The sequence below is a fragment of the Tenrec ecaudatus genome, chromosome 16 (assembly GCF_050624435.1).
Source record: "Tenrec ecaudatus isolate mTenEca1 chromosome 16, mTenEca1.hap1, whole genome shotgun sequence".
Lineage (NCBI taxonomy): Eukaryota > Metazoa > Chordata > Mammalia > Afrosoricida > Tenrecidae > Tenrec > Tenrec ecaudatus.
Genome location: NC_134545.1, coordinates 77,279,252 through 77,303,136, shown reverse-complemented (window position 1 = coordinate 77,303,136; position 23,885 = coordinate 77,279,252). Strand labels below are relative to the sequence as shown.

Sequence of the window (23,885 nt, the reverse complement as noted above, 5' to 3'; positions counted from 1 at the left end):
CTTTCCAAAGAAAACATCTTACCTAAAGAAATCTATGTCATTCCTCACAACATCATATGAAGCCACTATCAGATTATGTCTTTTTACTTGATGCTGTAACCTTTATTTAAAAACAAATCAGGATACAGAAAACGTGAAGTTTGTAACACAGTTTAAAGATGAAATGCTGCAGCAGTTCATTAAATAGGTGCTTTTCAATCTGCCTGCTAAAAGCCCAACACTCCCTTCTGATTACGCTGTAACTATGACCCTGCTACCTGCAGGCCGTTTTTGTAATGACGTGACTCTGCTTTCCTGACTTAGTTTGAATAGAAACACGATGGACAGGACAGAAAATGTGAGCACCTGTCTCTGCCAACATCTCTACCGAGGGCACTGTTCCCGTGCCATTTCATGACACGCTATGAAGGGCGAGGACCTTCTAATCACTAAAGAAGAGATGAGGCGTGTGAACAATGCCCAGTAGTTTATCCCCTGAGCACAGGGACTTGACCATTTCTAATCATGAGGAGGAAGAGAAAGATTTTCTGCCTACACATAGAGCTGTTCAAAACAGGAGGAGGAAGTGAGCCTAGGACTTCCCATGGTCACCTTATCTCTGAAGTTCAGCAGAGAGAGAGACCAAGTAATACCGAGGGGGAGTGAATGAGAGAGAGTAACCTAGTAATGTCTGAAGCAAAAATCCACCCAGGAAATTCCCAAATGAGTTAACATATTTCTTGTTTGCCTGAGTTAATGTGGGTCGAGTTTCTATCAATTATAAATGTAACACTTCTAATTAAGAGGCACCACATAGCAAACGGTTTAAGAACTCCAGCTTTTGCGCTGGCTGGGTTCAAACCCCCCTCAGTCCACGTGCTAGCAGCGTGGTGATCTAAGACCAGAGCCTCTGGGCCTAGACCACCGCTCTAATAAACGGGACACAACAGTCTTTGCAGCCCAGTAGGTTACCGTGAGAATACTGGGCACTAAGTGCCCAATACAAGAGGAATTCACGAACTTTGTAAGAAAATGGAATTAAAAGATAACGGACTTTCCCCCTAAACTTTTTGAAGCCCTCTTGTAATGTTAAATCAGTTGTCATTGATGCCAACTTATGGCAAGCTCATATTGATCAGAAGAGAACTGAGCTACACAAGGCTTTCGTATGACTGGTTTTTTTGGAAGTAGATTACAAAGTGTCTCTGGGTGGACTCAAGCCACCAAACTTTCAGTAAGCAGCCGAGAACACTAATTGTTTGCACTACTCAGCCACTCCCAATAGCTATTAACTAGCATGAATACATAACTTGCCTATGGGATAATTGGCAACCTATGACTATCCAAACTTCACAAGATAAACTGAAATCAATGAGTTTCGACATTAAAACTTGTATTTGGGAACATCAGCAATGTACCAGCTAATAGGAGGGGTAGATTTTGTTATGATGGGGGCAGCTAGCGCAGCCCTCAGGGACAAAAGGAGCCGCTTTTAGGAGAGGAAAGGAGTGAGTGACAGGGCAAAGGAAACGTACGTAAGAGAATGAGAACAGATGCCCTGAGCAAAGCAAGGATCCTGTGAGTACCTGGCTCTCAAAGAGGGCACTCAGATGCCCCTGCTTCCTGGGGACTGGAGTTTGGAGACTAACTGATTATACAGTGGCCACAGCCCTTGAATTTGGAAGCACCTCACTCACTGCTGCTTATAATTTATAATGTACCTAGATAACTAGAAGCACCATTCCATTTTTTAAAGTCAATTTTATTCTACCAAACTACTTAAGATTTTTTTCTAATGTTGGTTGTACATCTCTTACCTTATTCTTTCAGTGGGAGGTCCAGTATAGTGCAATGGATTTAGATATTCTCTGGAGCAAAATTTACCTACTTCATCCACCCAATGGCCTGTTAACGTTGGTGGGCAAACTACCAATGAAGGAAGTGGCATACATTCTGCCAGTTTTGATCTTGCATATTCCTGGGCCCTTTACAACATCAAACATAGTAAGTTACCCAGTTTGTCTACATTTCTCAGAATCTAGAAGACTTATTTTAAAATGACAAATTACCTGTGACAGTGATCTCCTGCTAAAATGCAGATAGACTGTAAAGTTTTTCCTAAACCCATGTCATCACATAGAATTCCATGGAGTTTGTATTTATTAAGAAATGCTAACCAGTTCACACCATCCTGTAGTGAAGGAAAGAAAATTATCAATGTAGGCAGATCCGAAATTATCTTATTAAAAATCATATTTGTCCCATTCTTCTGCACTTTAACAGCAAAGAGAAATTAATGGTTTAAAAGCAGTTAAAGGTAAACTTTTAAGTCATCATTCATTTTTAAAATATAAAACATTACCTGCTGATATTTTCTGAGCTCAGCATTGATTGGTACTGGAATTTTGTAATTTTCTAATTTTTTCCCATCCAACAACTGTTCCAAGAAGTGCCGTTCCTTGGCTTTCAATTGGATTAATTCCTCTGACATGTTTGGAGGGTCTGGAATGCCTGCCTAGAATGGTTTTTTAGGAATTTATTAAAACTACTTATGCACAATTAAATTTTCTCATTCTGAAATGTACCAAATAATTTCAAGTCTCATCAATATGCAGATAAAAAAGTAATTCAAAAGTAATATAGTTTTAAAGACTTGAACAGAAATATATATAAACTGACAGATGTCAAAAGCATTGTAATGAGACTACAAAGTAAAAATATTAAAATTATGTTAAAGAACACTGTTAAGATTTAATTTTCTCAAACAATGTAATTGATAAAGAGGCAAATAAAGCTGAAATTGGCCTATAAGAGTATCTGCTACAAAAGGCCTTTTTTTTTTTCTTTAGATCATTTTACTGGGGGCTCTTACAACTCTTTTAACATTCCTTACAGCAATTGTATCAAGCATATTAGTGCATATGTTGCCATCATCATTTCCAAAACATTTTCTACTGGAGCCCTTGGTATAAACTATTTTCTCCCCTCGCTCCCCTGCCCTTGTGAATCAATCATATATTGTTACTTCATATCTTACACTGTCTGTCATCTTCCTTCACCCATATTTCTGTTATCCATCCTCTTTGGGGGACGGGGCTATATATCTAAACTTATGATGGGTTTCCCCTTTCTCCCTCTTCCCCCTCCCCAACCATTCCCTCTTCACATTTGCTCATGCACCCATTTTGTCTTCAGCAATAGTGTCAGGAAGGAGTATCAAAGAGCACCAGGTTATTAGAACAAAGTGTTCTTGTGTTGAGGGAGACCTTGAGTAGAGGTCCAAAGTCCATCTGCTATCTTAATACTTAACATATAAATATATGGACATTTGTCTCTACCCCTTTCATTATAAATTAGTGTTTACATATATACGTGTTTACATATATACATGCCTACTGCTATACCTCTATAAATAGCTTTTGCCTATTTCTTTTCTCTATTTCAAAGGTGTCATTAAAGGATTGAAGAGCAAAGATGTCCTTTGAAGACTGAGATGCACCTGACACAAGCCATAGGATTTCCAATTGATTCATATGCATGCCAAAGCTGAACATTGAATAAAGGCTTAAGAACTGATGCCTTTGAATTATGGCAAATGATATTAAATATACCATGGACTACCAGAAGAATGAACAAATCTGTGGTGGAAAAAGTACAGCCAGAATGCTCCTTAGAAGCAAGGGTGGGATGAATTAATCTCATGTGCTGTGTGGACATATATTCCGGAGGGACCAGACCCTGGAGAACACCATAATGCCTATGAAGGTAGACAGTCGGTGAAAAAGGAGGCCCTTACAAGGATGGAGTGACTGATCCAGTGGCTGCCACAAGGGAAGGGCTCAAGCACAGCAATGATTGTGAGGACGGGACGGGACAGGGCAGTGCTTCCTTCGGTTGCACACAGGGTGGCTATGAGTAGGAACCACCACAATGGCACCTACCACGGGTACTGGATCTTCAGATCGTCTGCTGGCCCTGGAAATTCACAAGACCTTTTAAGAGAGTCCTTGATGTCCAAACTATTATATAATAAAACGAAGATCATTTGTCTTTTTCACTGTGTGCACTGCTGGTACCTCAGTAAGAATATTCCTCATGGCCATTAGAGATGTAAGAGCCCCTAATAAAAGTATTTTTTTTTTAAAAATAGCATTTATTAAAAAGCCAGTTTCACTTAAGAATGATAAGAATATATACAGTATTTCTGTGGCAAGTCTTGAAGAAAAGCACTTGAGATTGCTTAAATCGCCAGTTGAAGTAGTTATTTTTTTAAAATCGTTTTATGGGGGTTTGTACAACTCATCACAAAATCCATATATACATCCACTGTGTGTGAAGTACATTTGTATGTATATTGGTTGCCCTCATTCTGAAAACATTTGCTTTCTACTTGAGCCCATGGTATCAGCTCATTTGTTCCCTCCCTGCTCTCCTGTCCCTCATGAACCCTTCATAAGTTTTTATGGAACAAAATTTTACTTTAAAGTACTAATTATGATTATTCCTACCTTGATAATTGGCTGGCATTTTCTCAAAACTGAACATAGTTGAAGCCTGTCACTTAAGGAAAACAACTGGCATAACTTACTAACAAAGATAAAATAAAAGCTTTCAAGATTAAAAAAAAAAAAGCTTCGGTTTCCTATTAAAAATCTTTTCTCATGAGACGCTGTGATATATAATGTGTGACAAAATATGCCAATCTTTGAAAAATCGATAAAGCTCAGTGAAACAATAATGTTATAAAATACATTATAGGTGAAAGACACATTCAAATGTACAAGAGAAACCAGTGATAAGAATGAAAAATTCACTGGAACTTTTATCGGTCAAGCCTAGCTTCTCTACAGTACTCTACATTGCAAATGCTAGCTTCTAGGTCTCTATCAACCTTGACTCTCTGACTCAGTTAGACTGCTGGGCACCGTTTGAGCTTGCCTCCTCTGTGCCTTCCAGGCAGTAAGCTAGAGCACGTCGTCTCCATTCTATCAGAAGTCATGATCTTGTGCTGCCGCTTGTCTAAAGTCTGAAAGGAGTGTGTGTGTGTGTGTGTGTGTGTGTGTGTGTGTGTGTGTGTGTGTGTGTGTGTGTAAGAGAGAGAGAAAGAAATCTGGTCCCTCTTCCCATTATGGCTGAAATAAAAATCTGTACTATATACTTATAATTTCCACACATATTAAAGGGAAACTTACCAGCCTTTACTCAATCATAAAAACAGCCCACTGGTGTGATTGTTAAGTACTCAGCTATATTGCAAAAAAAAACGGTCAGTGGATCAAATCCACCAGTCATTCTGTGGAAGACCTGGTAATCTCCAGGAAGATTATAATGTAAATATTCTACTTAAACAAAAAAAAAACAACGCTATAAAGGATTATATTAAAACCTGTGTTGTCGGAGGGAAAAAAGAGGACCTGATGCAAAGGGCTTAAAAGTGGAGAGCAAATGCTTTGAAAATGATGAGGGCTAAGAATGTACATTTGTGCTTTACACAATTGATGTGTGTATGGATTGTGATAAGGGTTGTATGAGTCCCCAGTAAAATGTTTTAAAACAAAACCAAGAAACCTTGTGTTGTTATGAAATCCATACAGCAGGTGGGGTCACTTACCTCAAGTGGCATGAGTCTGATTAGAGTCGCAAAGCACTGCGTAGCCATGAACCGTACACTGTCTGTCTGATCACTCATTCTTCCCAACACAGGCACAACTAAAAGAACAATATATGGAACAATGCCTACGTCCAGTTGTTCCATTACACCTGAGTAAATCATTAAGGAAAAGGCGATGTAGATGTTTTCCGTAGCAAACCGACACCAAGATTACAACTTCCTAAACAGGCTCCTAATTTCCGTGTCTGTATATGAGGGACTAGACTCACTATCCCTCCAGGTCTACATGATCCAATTTTAAGAACATTTTCACATTTTAATTCTTTTCTAAACAGTATGGTAACTTTCTCGTGATGAAGAATGTAATACATTTTTTCACAGAGAAATCTCTACATGTTTCTAGAATGCTAATGCTATAATATAGTGAGTCATGAGTAGTATTCAGTGTCGCTCAAAGATTAATTCCAAATTTAGCACCAGGATTTGCTGTAATTTTCATCCTTTATGAACTACAAAGTTTCTGCTGAATTGACCTTCATTCATCTTTCTTGTTCATTAGAAAACGGTCTTTCAGGTATTTTGCCTTAAACCCCATGCCTGTAAGCCCTTGACAAAGGGGACATCTGTATACTTCTAACTGCCTGAGACTTCTGATCATTTTCCCTAGACAATGAACAAACTTTGGTAACATACCTAAAATACAAGACCACCTACATAGTCCCTGATTAATGTTAATAAAATATTGATTACAAGCCAAATGTGTGAGGCACTGCTAAACTCTGTGGTAGAATTCTCAATCTTTATGTGCAAGACCTAGACTTGACTCCTGTTCAATACTCAATGTACTTCATGCACAGCCACCTACTAGCAAAGGCTTGCTCTGAGACTAAACAGGCGTTAGAAGAGCTTCCAGACTAAGATCAAATAGAGGAAGGAATTGTCTATCTTCTCCTGAAAGTCAACCAAGGAAAACCCTATAGATCACCAGCATGCATCTGCAAGCCATCGTGGGGTCAGTAGAAGACCAGCAGCACTTAACAATAATAAACCAAATAGAGAGATCGGGTTGAGAGTAAATAGATAGTTCATAAAGCACATAAAAGTATTACTGTCCATTAAAAATATTTCAAAATAAATAGTAACTTTTCAAACTTCAATTAAATTTTTCATAATAAAATGTTAACTTAAAATTTTAAAACAGTTTTACAGCAAGACAGCAATTTTATTTTGGTCCTCCTGGGGTAAAATTAATATACTTTCTGAACTGTTTGAGAAATAAAAGGATACAGGCAAGTGCTTCTATGGCACCCTCCTGTTTGATATTGTCATCAATTGCTCCCAGCCATGGAAGAACTTTCTCCAAAAAAATATTCATTGTTTCCATAGTAGCTATTTTGCTCATGATGCCTACACAGCGAGCAGCCATGTGCCTCACTGCAGTGCTGGGGTACTGAAGGCACATATAAAGATGAGACAAATGTTGTATCAACTAAAAAACAAACAAACAAGCAATTAGAATCATCATAGGGGAATCTACTTTTAAAACGTAACTATAATACATCATACAGAGGTTCTCAACAGTCTAAGTAATATTGAATCCTTAAATATTTTCAATTACCTGAAACCATAGTGTCAAAATATTCTTAATAGGAAGTTATTCTAAATCCAAACTAAAGTATAGTAATTCCTTTGATAGGAGGGGGCAAAAAAAAGAATCGTACATAACTTCTCCCCTGTTGAATATGAATAGCCTTGCTTGGGCGTCCAAGAACACACAGTTATTTCCAAAATTAACAAGGAACAGACCACAAGGCACTTGGTAAGATGCTCTTAATGAGGCAGGAAAAATGGTACCACCCATCACAAGCCCTACACCCACCCAATTTGTAGGTTTAGGTGCATGGTTTTTATTGAGTGTGCTGAATGTTGTTCTAGGTACCACACATACTTTGGTGGATTATTTCCCATTTTTCCTTCCTGCCCTACCACAGGTGTTATAATTCCATAGCATCCTATTGCATGGAACACCAAGATGGTTGTTGGTGGGAGCTAGATACGGCTCAACAGTCCAACTAGCCTTACAGTCCATCTGAATGACTGCTGCTGATCAAGGAGGGTAAGAGGCTATGAGTGGATTCTGTGACTTCTTTATTAGTGATAAATCAGCAAACTTTTAACAATTAAAAGGACATGTTTTATTTTTATAGAGAAACCTAATTCTCTCTATATATATTTTAAATTCTCCCTTTTTATGTTAGATACAAAGAGATGGTACAAATAACCATCATGCTATAAACTGCTAAGAGCTTCCCATGGCAATTAAATGGAAAACTACTAATCAAATCATTAATTTCTAGTCTTTTTCCCCTTTCGTTCAACTTTTTGTAGGAGTATTTTGAGTCAAAACTCACATACCAGTGTCTCTGCGACTGATTCACTTTGTGTGCTCTCATGGAGCACTCTACATTAAGATAGAATGATAAAAACAAAAGGTGCCAATTTTTCCCCTAAACGTTTATCCCTGGCTGCTGTGTCATTAGAACCTTGCCCTTATTGTACCATATCCTTAGGGTTTCCTATCATTCATGCAACCCAGCTCTGCCTCAAAGCCCACACAAGAGTTGTGCTGGTCAGTAACAGCAGAATCTAGTTATTCCATATAAAAGAAAAATGTGAGTACTGGGATAACTTCATAGTTGTATTTTTAAAATATTAACATTTTAAAAAATATATGACCACTTGTTTTATCAGAAGAAATACTACACTTGCATTAGTTAATTACCAAGGGATGAAGCTCAGAATCCATTGAAGTTGCTGCTGTTTCAAAAACTTGCAGAGAATTCACCAATTCTTGGGCAGGGCCATCTCCCTTTTCCAGGAGGGTCTTTCCATCTATTAAAATATATTGTTTTAAGTCCTTATTACCTTGCAAATGAGTTTTTACAGTGTATAGGCCACAGCAATTTTCAGGACCTTCCCATATATGCATGATTCTATTCTGCTTTTAAATGTAAATTTAAGTGCTAGAGTAATGCATGTCAAGTAATTGGAAAAACAATGATCCATTTCGAATACTTTTAAGTATGTAACAGAAATATACAAAGCAAGAAATTTATAAAATGATGTAAAAATAAATCAAATTAACTTTTTAAACTTGGAAGCCTCATCTGAGATATACAGATACAGGTTATTTTTTTATTGTACAAAGATATATTTTATTTGGTATACAATATGAACATACCAAAATTATTTATGTCAATTGTATTCCTCAAGGGGCCAACCATTCCTTCCCAAAGATGTGGCAACTTCACTGTCACTTCATCCCCAAAATGCTTCACTATAGTTGTCAAAGCAAATTCAGCTCCTCTCCGTTGTACCAAATATGGCTTCTGAGCCTAAAATTAAATCATATTTAAAAGCAGAATATTCCTTTTAAAAAAAGCATATTGCACCTGGATTTTTATAAAGAGAATTTAAGGTTCATCTGATAATTCAGTAATCATTATCCAATTAAACCATTATTAGATATACTTATCACAACTAAAAATGCTTTTCAGTAATTAAATTTACATAAGCATCTAACTCCTAACCAGATTTTTGTGGCCAAAGTAAAACACCTTTTAAAAGTTTGGGGCAAGGAATAGAAAGATATATGTTTGTTGATAGAGACAGATCTAAGTGACAAATGTTTCTTCTTCTTTCTGTCTCAAAGAAATTTACCAGTTAGAGAGAAAGTAAGGAGATAAAATGATCTGTCCGTATTTATATTCACTTAAGGAATAGAATAAGAGCATCTGCTTAAGATAGCCCCAGATTAATAACTTCTTATTCAGCAGTAATCACAATCCATAAAACTGTCCCAAAAGAGATACATATATATATATTTTAAAATAAATTTTAAGTGGAAGTATGCAAACCACAGATGAATATAAAAATCACAGTTAAAAAAAAATCACAGTTAAAATTAATGTAAATGATTAAGGGGAAATATAGACAGTCGAAAGGTCTTCTACCCATGAACTATTTTAAAAGAAATGCATATACTATTGTAAAGTTTTAATAAAGAAACAAAACAGACCTAATTTTATAAAAAATGTATTAAATATGTCATTTTGCACTCTCCGCTGACTGTTAAATTCAGCTAAGTTCCGGAGTCTGTCAATCAAAAGAACTAATGAGAGCTTCATTTTGTTCTTAAGATTTCCAAAAACTTTATGACTGCTGGTTATTATTATTCATCTTTAAAGAAAATACTATCACACAAGAACAAGTGTATCAGTAGAACAGACTAGATAAGTAGCCTAGAGCCTCACATACATAAAACATGATATAAAATAGAGGTGCTTTGATAAACTAGGAGTGGGGAATAATTCACACTGTGGCAGCAGACTAATTGACTTCCTGTAGAAAAATAAGTTAAACCTTATTTAACACCACACATTTTCTAAATTCCAGGTTGCTTTACAGTTAAAATCATTATTCTACATTTTTTTGACGTAAGAGGAATTCCCAACACCAACAGAACTGAAGGAAAGTTAGCGCTAATTTTTATTTAACATCGTCTCTGCTAAATTATGTCCCCATTATCAAAAGGATTTCTTGCCTAGGAAGACAATAGAGTTCAACAGTAAGATTACCAAAAGCATGAGAAATCTGAAGATATTAGCAGTCTTGCTGGATTATGCTGCTGGAGTGCTCTATCATTTAAACAAATGAAAATACATTTCTGGAATCTGATTTAACAACTCCAACTCTCAAGCTGTGGACCAGATACTTAAATCAGAGTACTTAAAAGAAAACAAAACAAAACTATTTACCTCATCAAGTTCAACAAGGGTACTTCCACTACTTCCTGCAGGAAGGTCAGCTATGTGAGCTTTGACGGCTTTGGGAGTCGGGCCTCGCCTACTCGTAATAGCGAAGGCCGCTTTCTGATGCCTGTAAAGTGTAATGATACCTCTGTGCTTTGTGACAGTATGGTGCATTCCATCTTTTTCTGAGCTAGAGCCTAATAAAAAAGGAAGTAATCTCTTAATTATAATATAGGTAACCAAGTGTGTCCTGCTCAAAAAGAGATATAATGTATTGTAAGACTGTCTTTTCATAATGCAATGGCATTTTCTTTAGTCAACAGATGAAACAGGAAGTCTATACTGCTTAAAGTTATATATTTTTTTATATTTGTATGGACTCAAACCCAAATACAAAGTTGTAAGATCATGTTACGAAGGAAGAACATAATATGTAAGAATAATAATGCCTTTTTATATTTTAATTAAAGTATATTACTTTTTTTAAGAAAGAAGATTGTCCCTCGGTATCACACACATTAAAAATATCTTTTCTGGGAAGTGGGGGTTGTCTTTCCTCATTAAAAATCTCTTAAGCCAAGTTTTTCTAAAAGAAAAATCCACCCCAAAACCCACTACCATCAAGTTGATTCCAAATCCCAGGAGGGTGGGGTAGAAAGGGAGAACCAATAACAAGGATCTACATAGAACCTCCTCCCTGGGGGACGGACAATACAAAAGTGGGTGAAGGGAGACGTTGGACATGGCAAGATATGACAAAATAATAATTTATAAATGATCAAAGGATCATGAGGGAGGGGGGAGCGGGGAACGGGAAAAATGAGGAGCTGATGCCAGGGGCTTAAGTGGGGAGCAAATGTTTTGAGAATGATGGGGACAATGAATTTACAAATGTGGTTTACACAATTGATGTATGTATGGATTGTGGTAAAAATTGTATGATCCCCTAATAAAATGATTTTTTTAAAAGGTGATTCCAAATCAAATTGTTCCTGTGTTTCCAAGTCTATAATTCTTCTTTTAAATTTTTAATAAAATTAAAAATTTTATTGGGTGTTTTACATCTCTTACAGATGCATAGATAACAATCCATACATCAGTTGTATCAAGCATATTTGTATATATGTAGCCATCACTATTTTCATATTTTCTTTCTACTTGAGCCCCTCCCTCCCCACCCTCCCCACTTCGTGAACCCTTGATAAATGATTTATTACTATTTTCCTTTCTTACAGTCCGCTGACTACCTTCACCCACTTTTCTGTTTGTTGTCTCCCCCTGGGGTGGTGGTGTTAAACGTCAATCATTGTAATGGTTCCGCCTTTCTCCCCCCCCCACCTTACCTTCTTCCTACCCTCACAGTATCACTACTCTAATTACTGTTCCTGTGAGGGGTTTGTCTGTCCTGAATTCTGTGTGGAGAGCTAGTATCTGTAACAATGCATATGGCTCCTGTCAAGCTGGATTTGTAAGGAAGACCTGGGGTCATGATAGTGGGGTGGGGTAGGGAGGAACCATTAAAGAACGAGAGGAATGTTGTGAGTTTTGTCAGTGGAATACTTGCACACTAGTTGACTTGTCCCTTGTGACCTTTCTGTGAGGGGATGTCCATTGTCTACAGATGGGCTTTGGGTCTCCACTCTGACCACCCTCGTTCCTATAGATATGATTATTTGTTTAGGATCTTCTGATGCCTTATACCCGATACCGTTGACACCTCATGATCACACAGGCTGTGTGCTTATGCCATGTGGCTTTGTTGCTTTCCTGCTGGAAAGCTGCTTGTTTACCTTCAAGCTTTTAAGAGCCCAAACACTATCGTCTACTCCAAGGCTATAATTCTTTACGGCATCAGAAAACCTCATCTTTCTCCCAAAAGCAATGTTCAACACCAAATTCAATGCTTTGAAGTTGATTCTGACTCATAGCCACCCTTACAACACAGTAGAGCCTCTGTGAGTTTGAGGTATAACTCTTTATGGCAGCAGAAACTCCTGTCTTTCTCCTCAGAGTAGCTGGCTCATGGTTTCGAACTGCTGACCTTGCAGTTAGCAGCCCAATGCTACCAGGAATTCAGAAAAATCCATGCACTGCACAATACTACTGCCTCACATAGCATTAGGAAGGTAAAACTACCCTTTTATATTTTTAAAGTGGAAATATTTAAAACGGCTGACACTCTGGTTCAGAATGTCCATATTCTTCTCAAGTCCTACTTGATACGTGAGTTGTAAATCCACTACATACTTCCAATAATTGGCTTTCCCAAAATCTTAGTAATAAAAATAAATCACACAGGATTGAGTCATGTGAAGCAGCCTACAGAGGAACGATCATTTCCCGTATACGTTTTCTGGATGGAGATGGAGAAGGTGGTTAAGATTGCTTACTAAAAGCAACAGCATGCAATCATCTCCTAGCACATGTACTAGATTTTCTAAGCCAGAGGTTTTATAGGAACAGCTTTTCATTACATCACAAAGCTACGTTTGCTAGTGTCAGTTAATGCAAGCCCTACAACAAGTTTCCCAGGAGAACGTAAGAATGAGCACTTGCTAATAGACTTCAGTTATTGGGTGACATATCTTAGTGGGTATATGACTAGCAATACATCCAAATTCTTAAAATATTGAACTCTTAGTTCTAAGTCCCCCCAAACCAGAAAGAGTTCTAACATGAATTAGAATTGTGCTTGAATTATACTTAAACAATTAATACACACTTAAAATGGTTAACTCTTTCTTTACCCCAAATGAAGGTTTAGATATGTACCTTTAGAATTCTCCTGGCCGCTTTGTGTTGGTACTGGGCATGTGACAGAGGGCGTTAGATATGGGTCCACACAAAGTGAACTACAGAGGTTTTTTATAATCTTTGAATTGGGGCAGGGTGTCCTTGTTGTGCACTGCTGAAGTAGTTTAGCAATGCACTGAGCTGCATAGTTTTGCACTAATGTATTCTCCTCTTTTTTAATTGTTTCCATTAATGGTTTTATGATAGGATTTAATTTCTCCGGAAGCTGCTGCAAGCTCACAACTGCACCTGCTGCACAAGTATGCACTCTCAGTTGCAGCACTTGCCACTCCTGGTTGGTCTCTGTAACTGTCATCTGGACCTGCAGTCGTTTGCTTTCTAACAGCTGTAACACTTGAGGATTTAAATCCAAGGATGATGTGACTTCATTAAAAACAGTAGTGACCTATTAAAAAAAAGAAAACATGAATCATATAAACTCTAAATCGGCTTTAAATTTCTAACAGGCACACAATAGCCTTTCTCTTTTAATTTGTAGGTTCTACAATATCAAGTATTGTTTTAATATTCAGTTAAGTTAAACAAATGTCCAAAACCTCTCTGAGGAATTTTATTGTAATATCCATTAACAATCAAAAGAGAAATATTCCCTTGAGAAGAACAAAATTTTCTGCTCAATACAACTAATGAGTTTGAAACTTACAAGCAACAGTTTAGAGTATGGAAGTTTTTCCTCAAGAGACTCCAAAGAAATATTAAACTTCAATCATATGTATATGCAACCTTAAAATGCATCAAAAAGTAAGAAGGATGGTTGGATATGGGATAGACTAGATACATAATAAAGCAAATCTAGAATGGTGGAAAGTAGTTAGTGGCTATGTGAGTGGTCACTGTATGTTCCTTTCACTTTTTCTAAACATCTCAATGTTTTCACTATAAATTGTGTGTGTGTGTGTGTGTGTGTGTGTGTGTGTAGGAGGGGGACATACCACTCAGAAACTTGTAGAGGTTGTGTTTCCAATGAAAAAACCTTAATCGCTTTCCTCAATAACGGTGCATTGATCTGTTAAATTATGACATAAAAGAATTCCTTCCCCATTCTTTATTTCGAGAAATGCCAATGCAGTGAAAAGCTTTTTGAAGGGTAGGGATAACAGGCTACTAAGCCATAAAAAGATTGAACAAATTAATGTTTTTCTGGTAAACACAACAGGGCAATCTTAACTTTATTTCATGCTGTATCTAAAAATTTTAGTTACTTTTTTCACTCACCAGGTCATTGGCTTGATCTATTGTAAAAACATTGTGGTTTACTCTATCACCAACTTCGATGTGTGCATCAGCTAATGATGAAATAAGCTGTTTACATTCATTCTGCATTCGCGTGAATGGAACGGCAATTTCATCATAATATAAATGTTCTGAAAGGATATCAAGTAAACGTGGCTGCACAGCTAGGGTGACAGCTTTACACTCCTAAAAGGTAACAGACAACAAATATTCAGCGAAAATAGAAACACCATTTATATATGTATCAATCTTTAGTTGCAACCTACAAAGTTCCAAATTCCTATTGCTCTCGAATCTATTATTTGTTATCTCCCAGAACAACGTTGTTAGTTACACAAAGAGAAAACAGTATTATGCCCCAGGTACCCTAATATTTCAATATGAATGACCACAGACATGCATATGGAACTGCTAGAATGCCATTCAATTCTCTACCTAAATTATTATCACTTTGCTCAAAGAACTTATTCACAGTTTACAAGTTCACATGGATTTATAAGTACATATGGCAAAAAAAATCAGTCAGAAAAGAATACTTAGCATGCACTGAAACTGTTATTTAAAAACTCATGATTAGATTTTTAACAGTTGAGCCCATGGTTTCACATGCCATACTGTAGAAATGGATATATAATTTAAAAGCTACTTACCAGCCCCCAAATTTAACTAACCCTTCTCCCTCTCTCTGGTTGTTGCCTGCCCCAACCAGAGGGATTGGAATGGCTTCAGTGGTGAGCCATGAGGGGTCTGTGGGATCTGGGTGGTCAGCCTGGGCTTCACAGAGTAAGTCCAGAGAAGCTCTGTGAGGGTCCAGAAACCGAACTGTCAACACTTGCTGCTGAGTCTGAGAGGCACAAAAACATAGCATCACTGCCTCTCCAGCACACCGAATCCTGCCTATAAACAGATGAGCCTTGCTTCTATCCAGAGGCAAAGCTGGTGTCTCAGTTGCAATAGAGCATGGCTCAATTATGTTTAGACACAGCTTTGACAAACTGCTTAAGAGGCAGTGACAAGTAACTCTCACAGCAAGTGCAGACAGTTAAATTTCCAGAATTCCAGCCAATGGGATAAATAAAGCCTACAGGGAGTTTCTCTGATTTACAGAATCAATTGTGTATAAAATTATGCATCACATCAGAAGTTAAAAGCTAAAGGAACTGCAAGAAAATGGCTTATTTGAAAATATGATTATCTTGTTTTAAATGTGGAAATTTTACTTTTCTTGTAATTCTGCTCTTGCTATTACCCACAGAAATAGATCTCTAGTACTCAAAGCCTCTTATCTTTTGCAGTTTTCATTGATATCCGAGAAAGATAGAGAGCAATGAATGAACCATAGTTTATGGACTGTCTCCATATACACACATTTCTACAGGACTTTATTTAACAGCCTGTAGGATAAAAAGTTAGTACTAAATACAGGTATAACTTACATCGTCTCAGTTATATAAGGAGAGATTTTATGAAGAGTCTAGGGTAAAAACTAGAGGAGAAAGAATGCTCCAATGTAGTTTGGAATACTTGTCTATAACTTAGCTTTTGAAAAAGAACACCACCTGTTTGTTGTAGACTATCATGTAATTCATAGGCTTCCAAACTTACTTGGCCTACTACCCCTTCTGCAGGGGTGAAAAACACTCAGTGCCCCACTGACAAAAAAGTTTGTACGAAAGCCAATAATCCAAGATAAAATGCAGATTAGCTGTTTTTGAGCCGCCACCCCCAGGTTGGTTCCAGCACCCCCCCAAAGGGTGGTACTGCCCACTTTGGGAAACACTGGTGTAAATAATCCTTACAGCAAAGGGAAATTGGTTTACCTAACTTGTCATTACTTTGGGGGCAAAATCTTACCTTTTGTAAATCAGCCCATTCACAGATGACTAAAGCAACACTAATCCTCTGTAAGGCAGATTTGGAGTTCAAATGGAAGAGTAGTAACTGGCCAAGGGACTCAGCAGGTTTAATTTCTTGGGTTGTCATATTCACACCTGGATCACAAATACAGCAACAAAGTGCTCCCAATAACCTAAAATGGGGGTGGGAGGTGGGGTAGGATGGGCAGAGTTGATATCAAAATTACTTGAGGTAAAAATAAACCATTGAAGTAATTTTTCCTAAGGATATAGGAATTATGTAATGTATATAAATCCTATTTCAAACTTAAAAAAAAAACCTGAGCAGGGTGGCACATACAGTAATCAGCGTTAAGCTTCCATCTCCCCCACAGAAAGATAAAGAACAAGTAGAAACAGTCAGAACCAACTCTATTCAAGCTCTAGAAAACTGTACAAGGATTACAATAATCAAGCAAATGCTGAACCAAGACAAGGGCAACGTAAAAACCAGGGTAAAGCACTATGGCTTTCCTACTTGCTTATTGTCCCACCTAGTCCCTAGCTTGGCAGTCATCTGGAAGACAGCACTCTGTGTTCCCAGTTTGGGACATTGTGCCCTGGTTCTGGAGGGAACAGAAAAAAACCTTAGTTGCAAATTATTATTGTAATTGTGTTTGTCTTTTCTAACCTGTCTGCAAGCTACACCAAAGACTGAGGGAAGTCATGTTTTAAGTTGTATCTGATGTGGAACTCACTCAGGGTAAAGTGATGGGATTGCTCAGAAACGCTAAGGTGAATGGTTCAGCCAGAAGTTACCCGGGCAAAGAATAGAGTTGAGATACACATTAGACCAAAGAGACCGCTTCTTTGAGAAACTGAGCGTTCAACAATACTTGTGTACAGAGGAGAACTGAGAAAGCCATAAGCCATACTGTGTGTAAGACTTGCGTTCAAGAAAGAACTAAGAAAGCCCCAAGCCTTCATCTGCAGATAATCTCTAGACACAGTGCAAGTCTCGCTAAGTGTTCAAGGAACTCACAGCACAAAGCCAATTGTAAAGACTGGGAGAGCCTTCTGAGTGTGTTTAGTTTAAGTAACGGATATTCAAGGAAATCTGTTGCAATACTAATTGAATATAATCTAAAGGAACAGACTTCACTGACCACAAATAATAATATAGTCTTTAATATCACAGAACAATTAGAAAATTTCCTAAAGAGAATCTAGAAATGGCTGAGCAGTGCATTACCAGGGACCTGTCAAAAATTCAGGCCAAATTCAGAAGAGGATGTTGAACAAGGGACTAGCATTGCCGACAGCAGACAAACCTTGACTAAAGACAGAGAACACCAGAGAGATGTTTACTTGTTTTATTTGTTTTCTTTCATGTGCAAAGGCAATCAACTGTGTGGGTAATAATTATGAATAATATTTCCAAGAATAGAAATTCCAAAATGCTCAACTGTACTCATACATAATCTATACATACACCAAGAGGAAATCCTTCAAACAAAACAAGAGGATATTGTGTGTGTTAATGAGGAAAGAGGAAAGGTGTGTGTTAATGTAGCACCATTTCCCCATAGTTATTCAATCTGCATGCGGTGTAAATCATCTAAGAAGCTAGCCTATATGAAGAATACGTGAAGCTCATTAACAACTCACATTATGCATTTGACTGTATCTTGCTTGATGAAAGTTAAGAAGTCTGGACACACCCTGATGAAGATCGACTACAGTTGTCAGTGTGGATTACAACTCAATGTAAAGACAGCAAAATCCCCACAACTTGACCAGACACCATCAGGAAACATGGAGAAAAGATTGAAGCTGTCCAGCATTTCATGTTATTTGGCTCTCAAAGTGAACACACATGGAATCGGCAGTCAAGAAATCAGAGGACGCACTACATTGGGAAACCTGCTGCCTCTTTAAAGTGTTGCAGACAAAGATGTCACCTGGAGAATTAGGGGACCCCACTCCCCAGCCACGTATTTTCAATGGCCTCATATGCATGTGAAAGCTGGACAGTGAACAAGGAAGGTAACTGATACATGTCAATCAAGGTGCAAGCAAAAAATATTCCCAGTACCACAGACTGCTAAAGAATAAACTGTCTTGGAAGCAAGGGTGACAAGACTTGTTTTGTCTTGTGTACTTTGAATATATGAGGAAAGACCAGTCCCTGTAAAAGGACATCATGCTTTGTAAAGTTCAGCAAAAAAAAAAAAAGGTCCCTCAACAAGGCAGACTGACACAGTGGCTGCCAACAATGAGCACAAACATAACAAGTGAGAGGATGCACAGGACTGACCAGTGTTTTACTCTGCTGTACCAGGAGCACTATGGCACTTCACAAAAATACAGTCTTTGGGAAATATAGTTAAGGCAAGAAACACTGCTATATATATATATATATATATATATATATATATATATATATATATATATATATATATATAAAATCACTACAGCCTTCAACAATGTATATAAAAGCGTGTCCCCCCAAGAAAGTGAAAAACCTAATTCTGGAGCTACAACATGGTGATATTAAAATGTCCACCCAAAATATAAATGAATTATAACAAAAGCTAACAAAGCATATAAAACCCACCAGAACAGAATGGTCCTTTCAAGGAAACAAAATAACAAGCTATCCCTAAAGCCTAGATATTAGACTTACAAAGACATTACACTTCCAAAAGAAAAAAATCGATTATCAAAATTTAAAACTTTTGTTCATCGAAAGATATTACCAAGAAAGACAACCTATAGGAGGTGAGGGAAATACTTGAAATTTGATATGAGTTTAATGTCTAGAATAAAGAATATCTACAAATCAACAACAAAAAGATAGCCCAATCAGAAAAAAGCAAAAGACCTGAACAATTTATCCTAAGACATATAGTCAGTAAGCACATAAAAACATGCTCAACATTAAGAAAATTAAAATCAAAATGACAATGAAGGTGATATCGTTTCATATTCACTAGGGTCATTATGACTTAAAAAGAAAGAAAAATAGATAAGAAGCGTTGGAAAAGATATGGAAAATTTGGAACCCTAGTTTACAGCTGTTGTGAATATAAAATGGTACAGCCACTACAGAAAATAATTTAGTTTCTCAAAAATGTAAACATAGAATTACCACACTATCTAGCAACTCCATTTCTGGGCATATACCCATGAAAATATGAGAGCAGGGGCTCAAATACTTTTACACCAATTTGTACTGCAGTGTTACTCATGACAGCCAAAAGGTAAGAGGCTCGAGTCTTACAGATGAATGGGTATGAAATGCCTGGTTTAGATGAGAGGACTTCAAAAGGTTAGTGGGAAAAATCCACTATCTTTTAATTCCATTTTCCCATGAGCTTTCTGAAGCTCTGTGTATCTACAGTGGAATATTATTTAGTCATAAAAAGGAATTTCTTATATACGCTACAACATATTTAAACCTTACAAAAACCAATATGCTAGGTAAAATAAGTCAGACACCAAGGACAAATATTGCACAATTCCACTTAAATGAAACACTAAGAATATAGAAATACAAAGAGGCAGAAAGAAGATTAGAAGGTACTAGGGGACAGGAGAGGAAAAAATGGGGAACTATTGCTTAAATGGTATAGAATTTCTATTTGGGATAATGGAAAACTTTTTAGAAATAAATAGTGGTGATGCGTGTATAATATTGTGAAGTGCAACTAATGCCACCAAAATATACATTTAAAAAATTATCACTGCCCAATTTACATGTTATATGCTAGAAAAAGACTGGGCTTTACACGATAGTAAAGAGTTACAGTCTCACGTCGGCAGTGTAAGACACGAAAAAACTAATAATTTATAAAATATAAAGGTTTGGGGAAGAAAGGGAGGCTGGGGAGGGTGGGGGAAAATGAGGAGCTGATACCAAGGGCTCATGTAAAAAGAAAATGTTTTGAGAATGATGATGGCAACAAATGTACAAATGTGCTTGACACAATGGATGTACATATGGATTGTGATAAAGAGATGTACGAGCCCCCAATAAAATGATTAAAATATAAAATAGAGTTACAGTCCCTGAAATCCACAGGGACAGTTCTACCCTGTCCTATAGGGTTGCTATGAATCAGCACCAACCTGATGGCAGTGAGTGATGTTATATGTATTTTGCCTAATCAAATTTTAAAAATCAAAAGGAATAACTAAAAATTTTTTAATTAGGAATTTCCAATGCTTTTTAAATTTTATAATTAGTGTAATATAGGAAGGATTAACAGAGACATCACTAAAATTATTTGGATAAGTGACCTTTTAGGGCGAGACTGTGGCAGCTGGTGCATACTCACTTGGCTGCCATTAGTCTGGCACGCATAACCACAAAATCTCTGGTGGCTGGGTCTTCCATGATAGTGTCTGCACCAGCAATGTACTCTTGAAGTACTTCTTTACTCTGGCTTTGGCCCTGGCGTGCCTTACCACCTGTTTTTTCCTAGACAAAGAAAAACAAACTAATAAGAAGACTATTCACTAATATAGGTAAAACTAAAATTATTACCATTTATTACAATCCTAATAAAATACCGTTCTTTTCACAAAAATTTAATGGCTAAACATTACCATGTCGTTTACCAAGGTTCTAATAAAATAACTTGTGTTCAATAAGTAAAATGATACTTTTATAATAAAGGTATCAAATAGTCTTTATATGGTGAGAATATTAATAATTATTAGCTGAACATTATGTCTCTGAAAAAATACATTATGTACCTCTAAACTTACCTTGGCTCTAGCTTTTACTTCCATCAACATATTTAAATCAATAGGCAAATGAGAAGGCTGCATCATTAAGCAGAGCCACGCTCCCATCCATGGGCAGGCAGCTGCTACAACATATTGCACTGAAGCCTTGCTCAACAGTTCCATCCAAACCTACAGAATAAAAGGAATACATTAAAACTAAGTTTCTCTAAGAAGTGGTGATAAAATCACTAATTCCTATTTTTATAGATTTTTAAAGTAGGAAACAGCATAGAGATTTTAAAATTCAATATTAAGACTAATTTTGAAATACTATAAATTTTGACAGGCATATTTACTTTTAAAATGAATTAAAAATACAAGTATTTTTAGTATTTTGAAACTCATTTGAAATGAGAAAGGCCATAGAATATGGAGTTTCAAATTTCAGTCAGTGATCCTTTACATGTCATAAATCTTAATTTTAAAATGTTCTATATTCAACACACTTCAAAATATACATACTAATAACTCTTGATAAGTGTCTTCTGCTGAATTTAGAAGCAAAATATCCTATTATCATTGAAGAACTAAGTTAAGTTTTTATTCATGATCTTACTCAGTAAATTTATTGATGTGTACCATGGACTAAGATCAGAATATAGAAATACTTCTACCGTTAATCCAACATTGATAACAATGAGATGTCTCAGAAGACGATAATTTTAGGCTGAAAGATCCTGAAGGTACATTTCTGGCATTTCCCTCCATAAACCAAAGCCAAGCTCACTGCCGTTGCGTCCGTTCGGAAGCACAGCAGCCCTCCAAGGCAGGGGAGCGCACCCTCTCCAAGACTGTCTGTTTGTTTGCTGATGGTATGCCATTATTTTATTTTAGGGAATGGAAAATTTCTCCTATACAATCTCATGCCATTTTAATGAATAAAACAGTAAAATGTGTAAATTCCTTAGCCAGTTTTTTCTCAAATATTTAGATTTTGAAATATTTTGACTTATTTTAAAGTTCCAAAAATAGTACAGAGAGTGAAACTAAGACTTGAACATTGGTTCAATATTAGTCCTCTTCAACCATTGACTTTTCAGGAGTCTTTTCAGGAGAAGGTGCCTCATCTTTCTCCCACAGAGCAGCTGAAGGGTCCCACTACGAACCTTGAAGATAGCACCCCACTGAGTAATTTACCCCACTAGGGCTCCCTTCCCCACATAAATGCTATTAAATATACCAAGTGGCGCTTTCTTTAAACAGTGCACCAAAAAAAGTATAAATCATAATCATGACAGACTCCACGAATTACCGGTTGATTCGTTTGCAGGAACAATAAGCATACTTATTAAAGGGGGATAAAGAACAGCAGTCTTCATATTGGGTGTGTGTGCACGCATGTGCATTCTGTACGTGAAACACCTTTCGAGGAGACCACACAACAAAAAGAACAAGCAGTGGGACAAAAGAAGACCGAAATACAACATTTCAAAAGAATGTTATTTCTTGTCTCATTTTGGGTGATTTCTAATTTCTTAAAGCTCTTGATCAACAGGATGGGAATTATGAAACTTAACTTTTAAAAATCTACAAAGTTGCCGGGAAAAGGAGTACAGACAGATAGCATTCGCTGTGTACCTTGTGGATGAGGTCCAGGATCTCCTGGCTACTTTCTAAAACACAAAACTGAAAAATATGCCTCAGCATGTCAGGGAGGATGGGCAGAAGCCACGACGAAGAGCTCTGAAACAAAACAGAATCAACGCGATGGTACATAATGCTGAAGCGCTTTACATTCCACAGGAAACTACTACTATGAGAGGAGGATAAGACTTGACTTAATCCCTCCAGATTCCTTCGCCCTCAAACCTACACCGTGGTCTGAGGGGCTTAAAGGAAAGAGGAGGAAAGCGAGACTGAAATGGACGTAGAGTCCTGTGACCAACAAGTTCACGTCAATCTCACACACACACACGACTATTTAAAAAGTTCAACTGGTGGCAAATTTTAATAAGATTTTGAAGCATTAAGTACATTTATTAATCCAGTGGCTTGAAAAAAGGAAAAGCACATCATCTCTCAGGCATTAGAGAAAAGTCTGATTATGATTAATAACTCTGATTTTTAACCTAAAGTAAGTTGAAATCACCATTCATTCCTAAGGGATAAAAAAACTAAAATCCAGTAATATCTCCTTAGTTATATCATATTTAGATATCCCACACTTTTCAAAAGTTAATTTTAAGCCACTTGGCTTTTGTAAAAGACCTATATTATTACTATTTTCATTAACCAAAAGAAATACAAAGAGGATTTTCTCTTTTAAGGAAAAAGGCAAAAAGTGACACTAGCGTTAAGTGTTTGCTTTGCAGGAAGTCACTGAGGAGGCATTGAATGCATACCCTAAACACCGTGTTTCACTGAAAGTAAGACATCCCCCGAAAATAAGACCTACTTACAGTTTTGCCTCTCACTGAAATATAAGGCATCCCCTCACAAATAAGACCTCCCAAAAAAGACCTCCCCCAAATATAAGGCCTCCCTGATAATAAGGCCCTCCGAAGCTAACGTAACTCTGGACTCTGGACCTTAGCGGCAAGTGGGCCCCTGCAGACATGAAATGCGAGGTTTCTTTTAACCAGAGAGCCCGCCTGCTGCTCCCTCTGCCTTGACGAGAGTCTGGCTGACTCACAATTAGACAGTGAGTCACGCGGGGCAGGAGTCGGGCACATTGTACAGACACACAGGGGTGACTGAGGTAGGGGAAATGTCTGATAAAGGGGTGGGGGGATGTCTGGTGAAGGTGTCCAGTGGCACGGGGGTGGGGGGAGAGGGATCACTTAAAATGGCACTGGGGTATCACTTAAA

The 23,885-nt window shown here is 37.2% G+C and overlaps 1 protein-coding gene and 1 long non-coding RNA gene across 4 annotated transcripts in view; one reads left to right on the top strand and one right to left on the bottom strand.

Annotated features, from left to right (window-relative positions):
• Window positions 1–4,636, top strand: part of LOC142429607 (uncharacterized) — a 34,187-nt gene extending 29,551 nt beyond the window's left edge. Inside the window, exons 4-5 of one of the 2 annotated variants that reach the window (XR_012780430.1) lie at window positions 1,810–1,983; window positions 3,427–4,636. This is a non-coding gene — a long non-coding RNA (uncharacterized LOC142429607). The remainder of the gene's footprint in view (window positions 1–1,809; window positions 1,984–3,426) is intronic. The other variant, XR_012780429.1, reaches the window with a different exon arrangement.
• BTAF1 (B-TFIID TATA-box binding protein associated factor 1) overlaps window positions 1–23,885 on the bottom strand; it is a 102,733-nt gene that overhangs the window by 17,479 nt on the left and 61,369 nt on the right. For both annotated transcript variants that reach the window (XM_075534643.1, XM_075534644.1), the window contains exons 15-29: window positions 22,656–22,760; window positions 21,057–21,206; window positions 20,624–20,766; window positions 16,303–16,477; window positions 14,431–14,634; window positions 13,174–13,600; window positions 10,408–10,598; window positions 8,832–8,985; window positions 8,373–8,482; window positions 6,878–7,079; window positions 5,591–5,739; window positions 2,342–2,494; window positions 2,049–2,170; window positions 1,797–1,964; window positions 23–100 (exon numbers count right to left, since the gene is read on the bottom strand). In XM_075534643.1, the coding sequence (XP_075390758.1) occupies window positions 23–100; window positions 1,797–1,964; window positions 2,049–2,170; window positions 2,342–2,494; window positions 5,591–5,739; window positions 6,878–7,079; window positions 8,373–8,482; window positions 8,832–8,985; window positions 10,408–10,598; window positions 13,174–13,600; window positions 14,431–14,634; window positions 16,303–16,477; window positions 20,624–20,766; window positions 21,057–21,206; window positions 22,656–22,760 (2,531 nt within the window). The remainder of the gene's footprint in view (window positions 1–22; window positions 101–1,796; window positions 1,965–2,048; window positions 2,171–2,341; window positions 2,495–5,590; window positions 5,740–6,877; window positions 7,080–8,372; window positions 8,483–8,831; window positions 8,986–10,407; window positions 10,599–13,173; window positions 13,601–14,430; window positions 14,635–16,302; window positions 16,478–20,623; window positions 20,767–21,056; window positions 21,207–22,655; window positions 22,761–23,885) is intronic.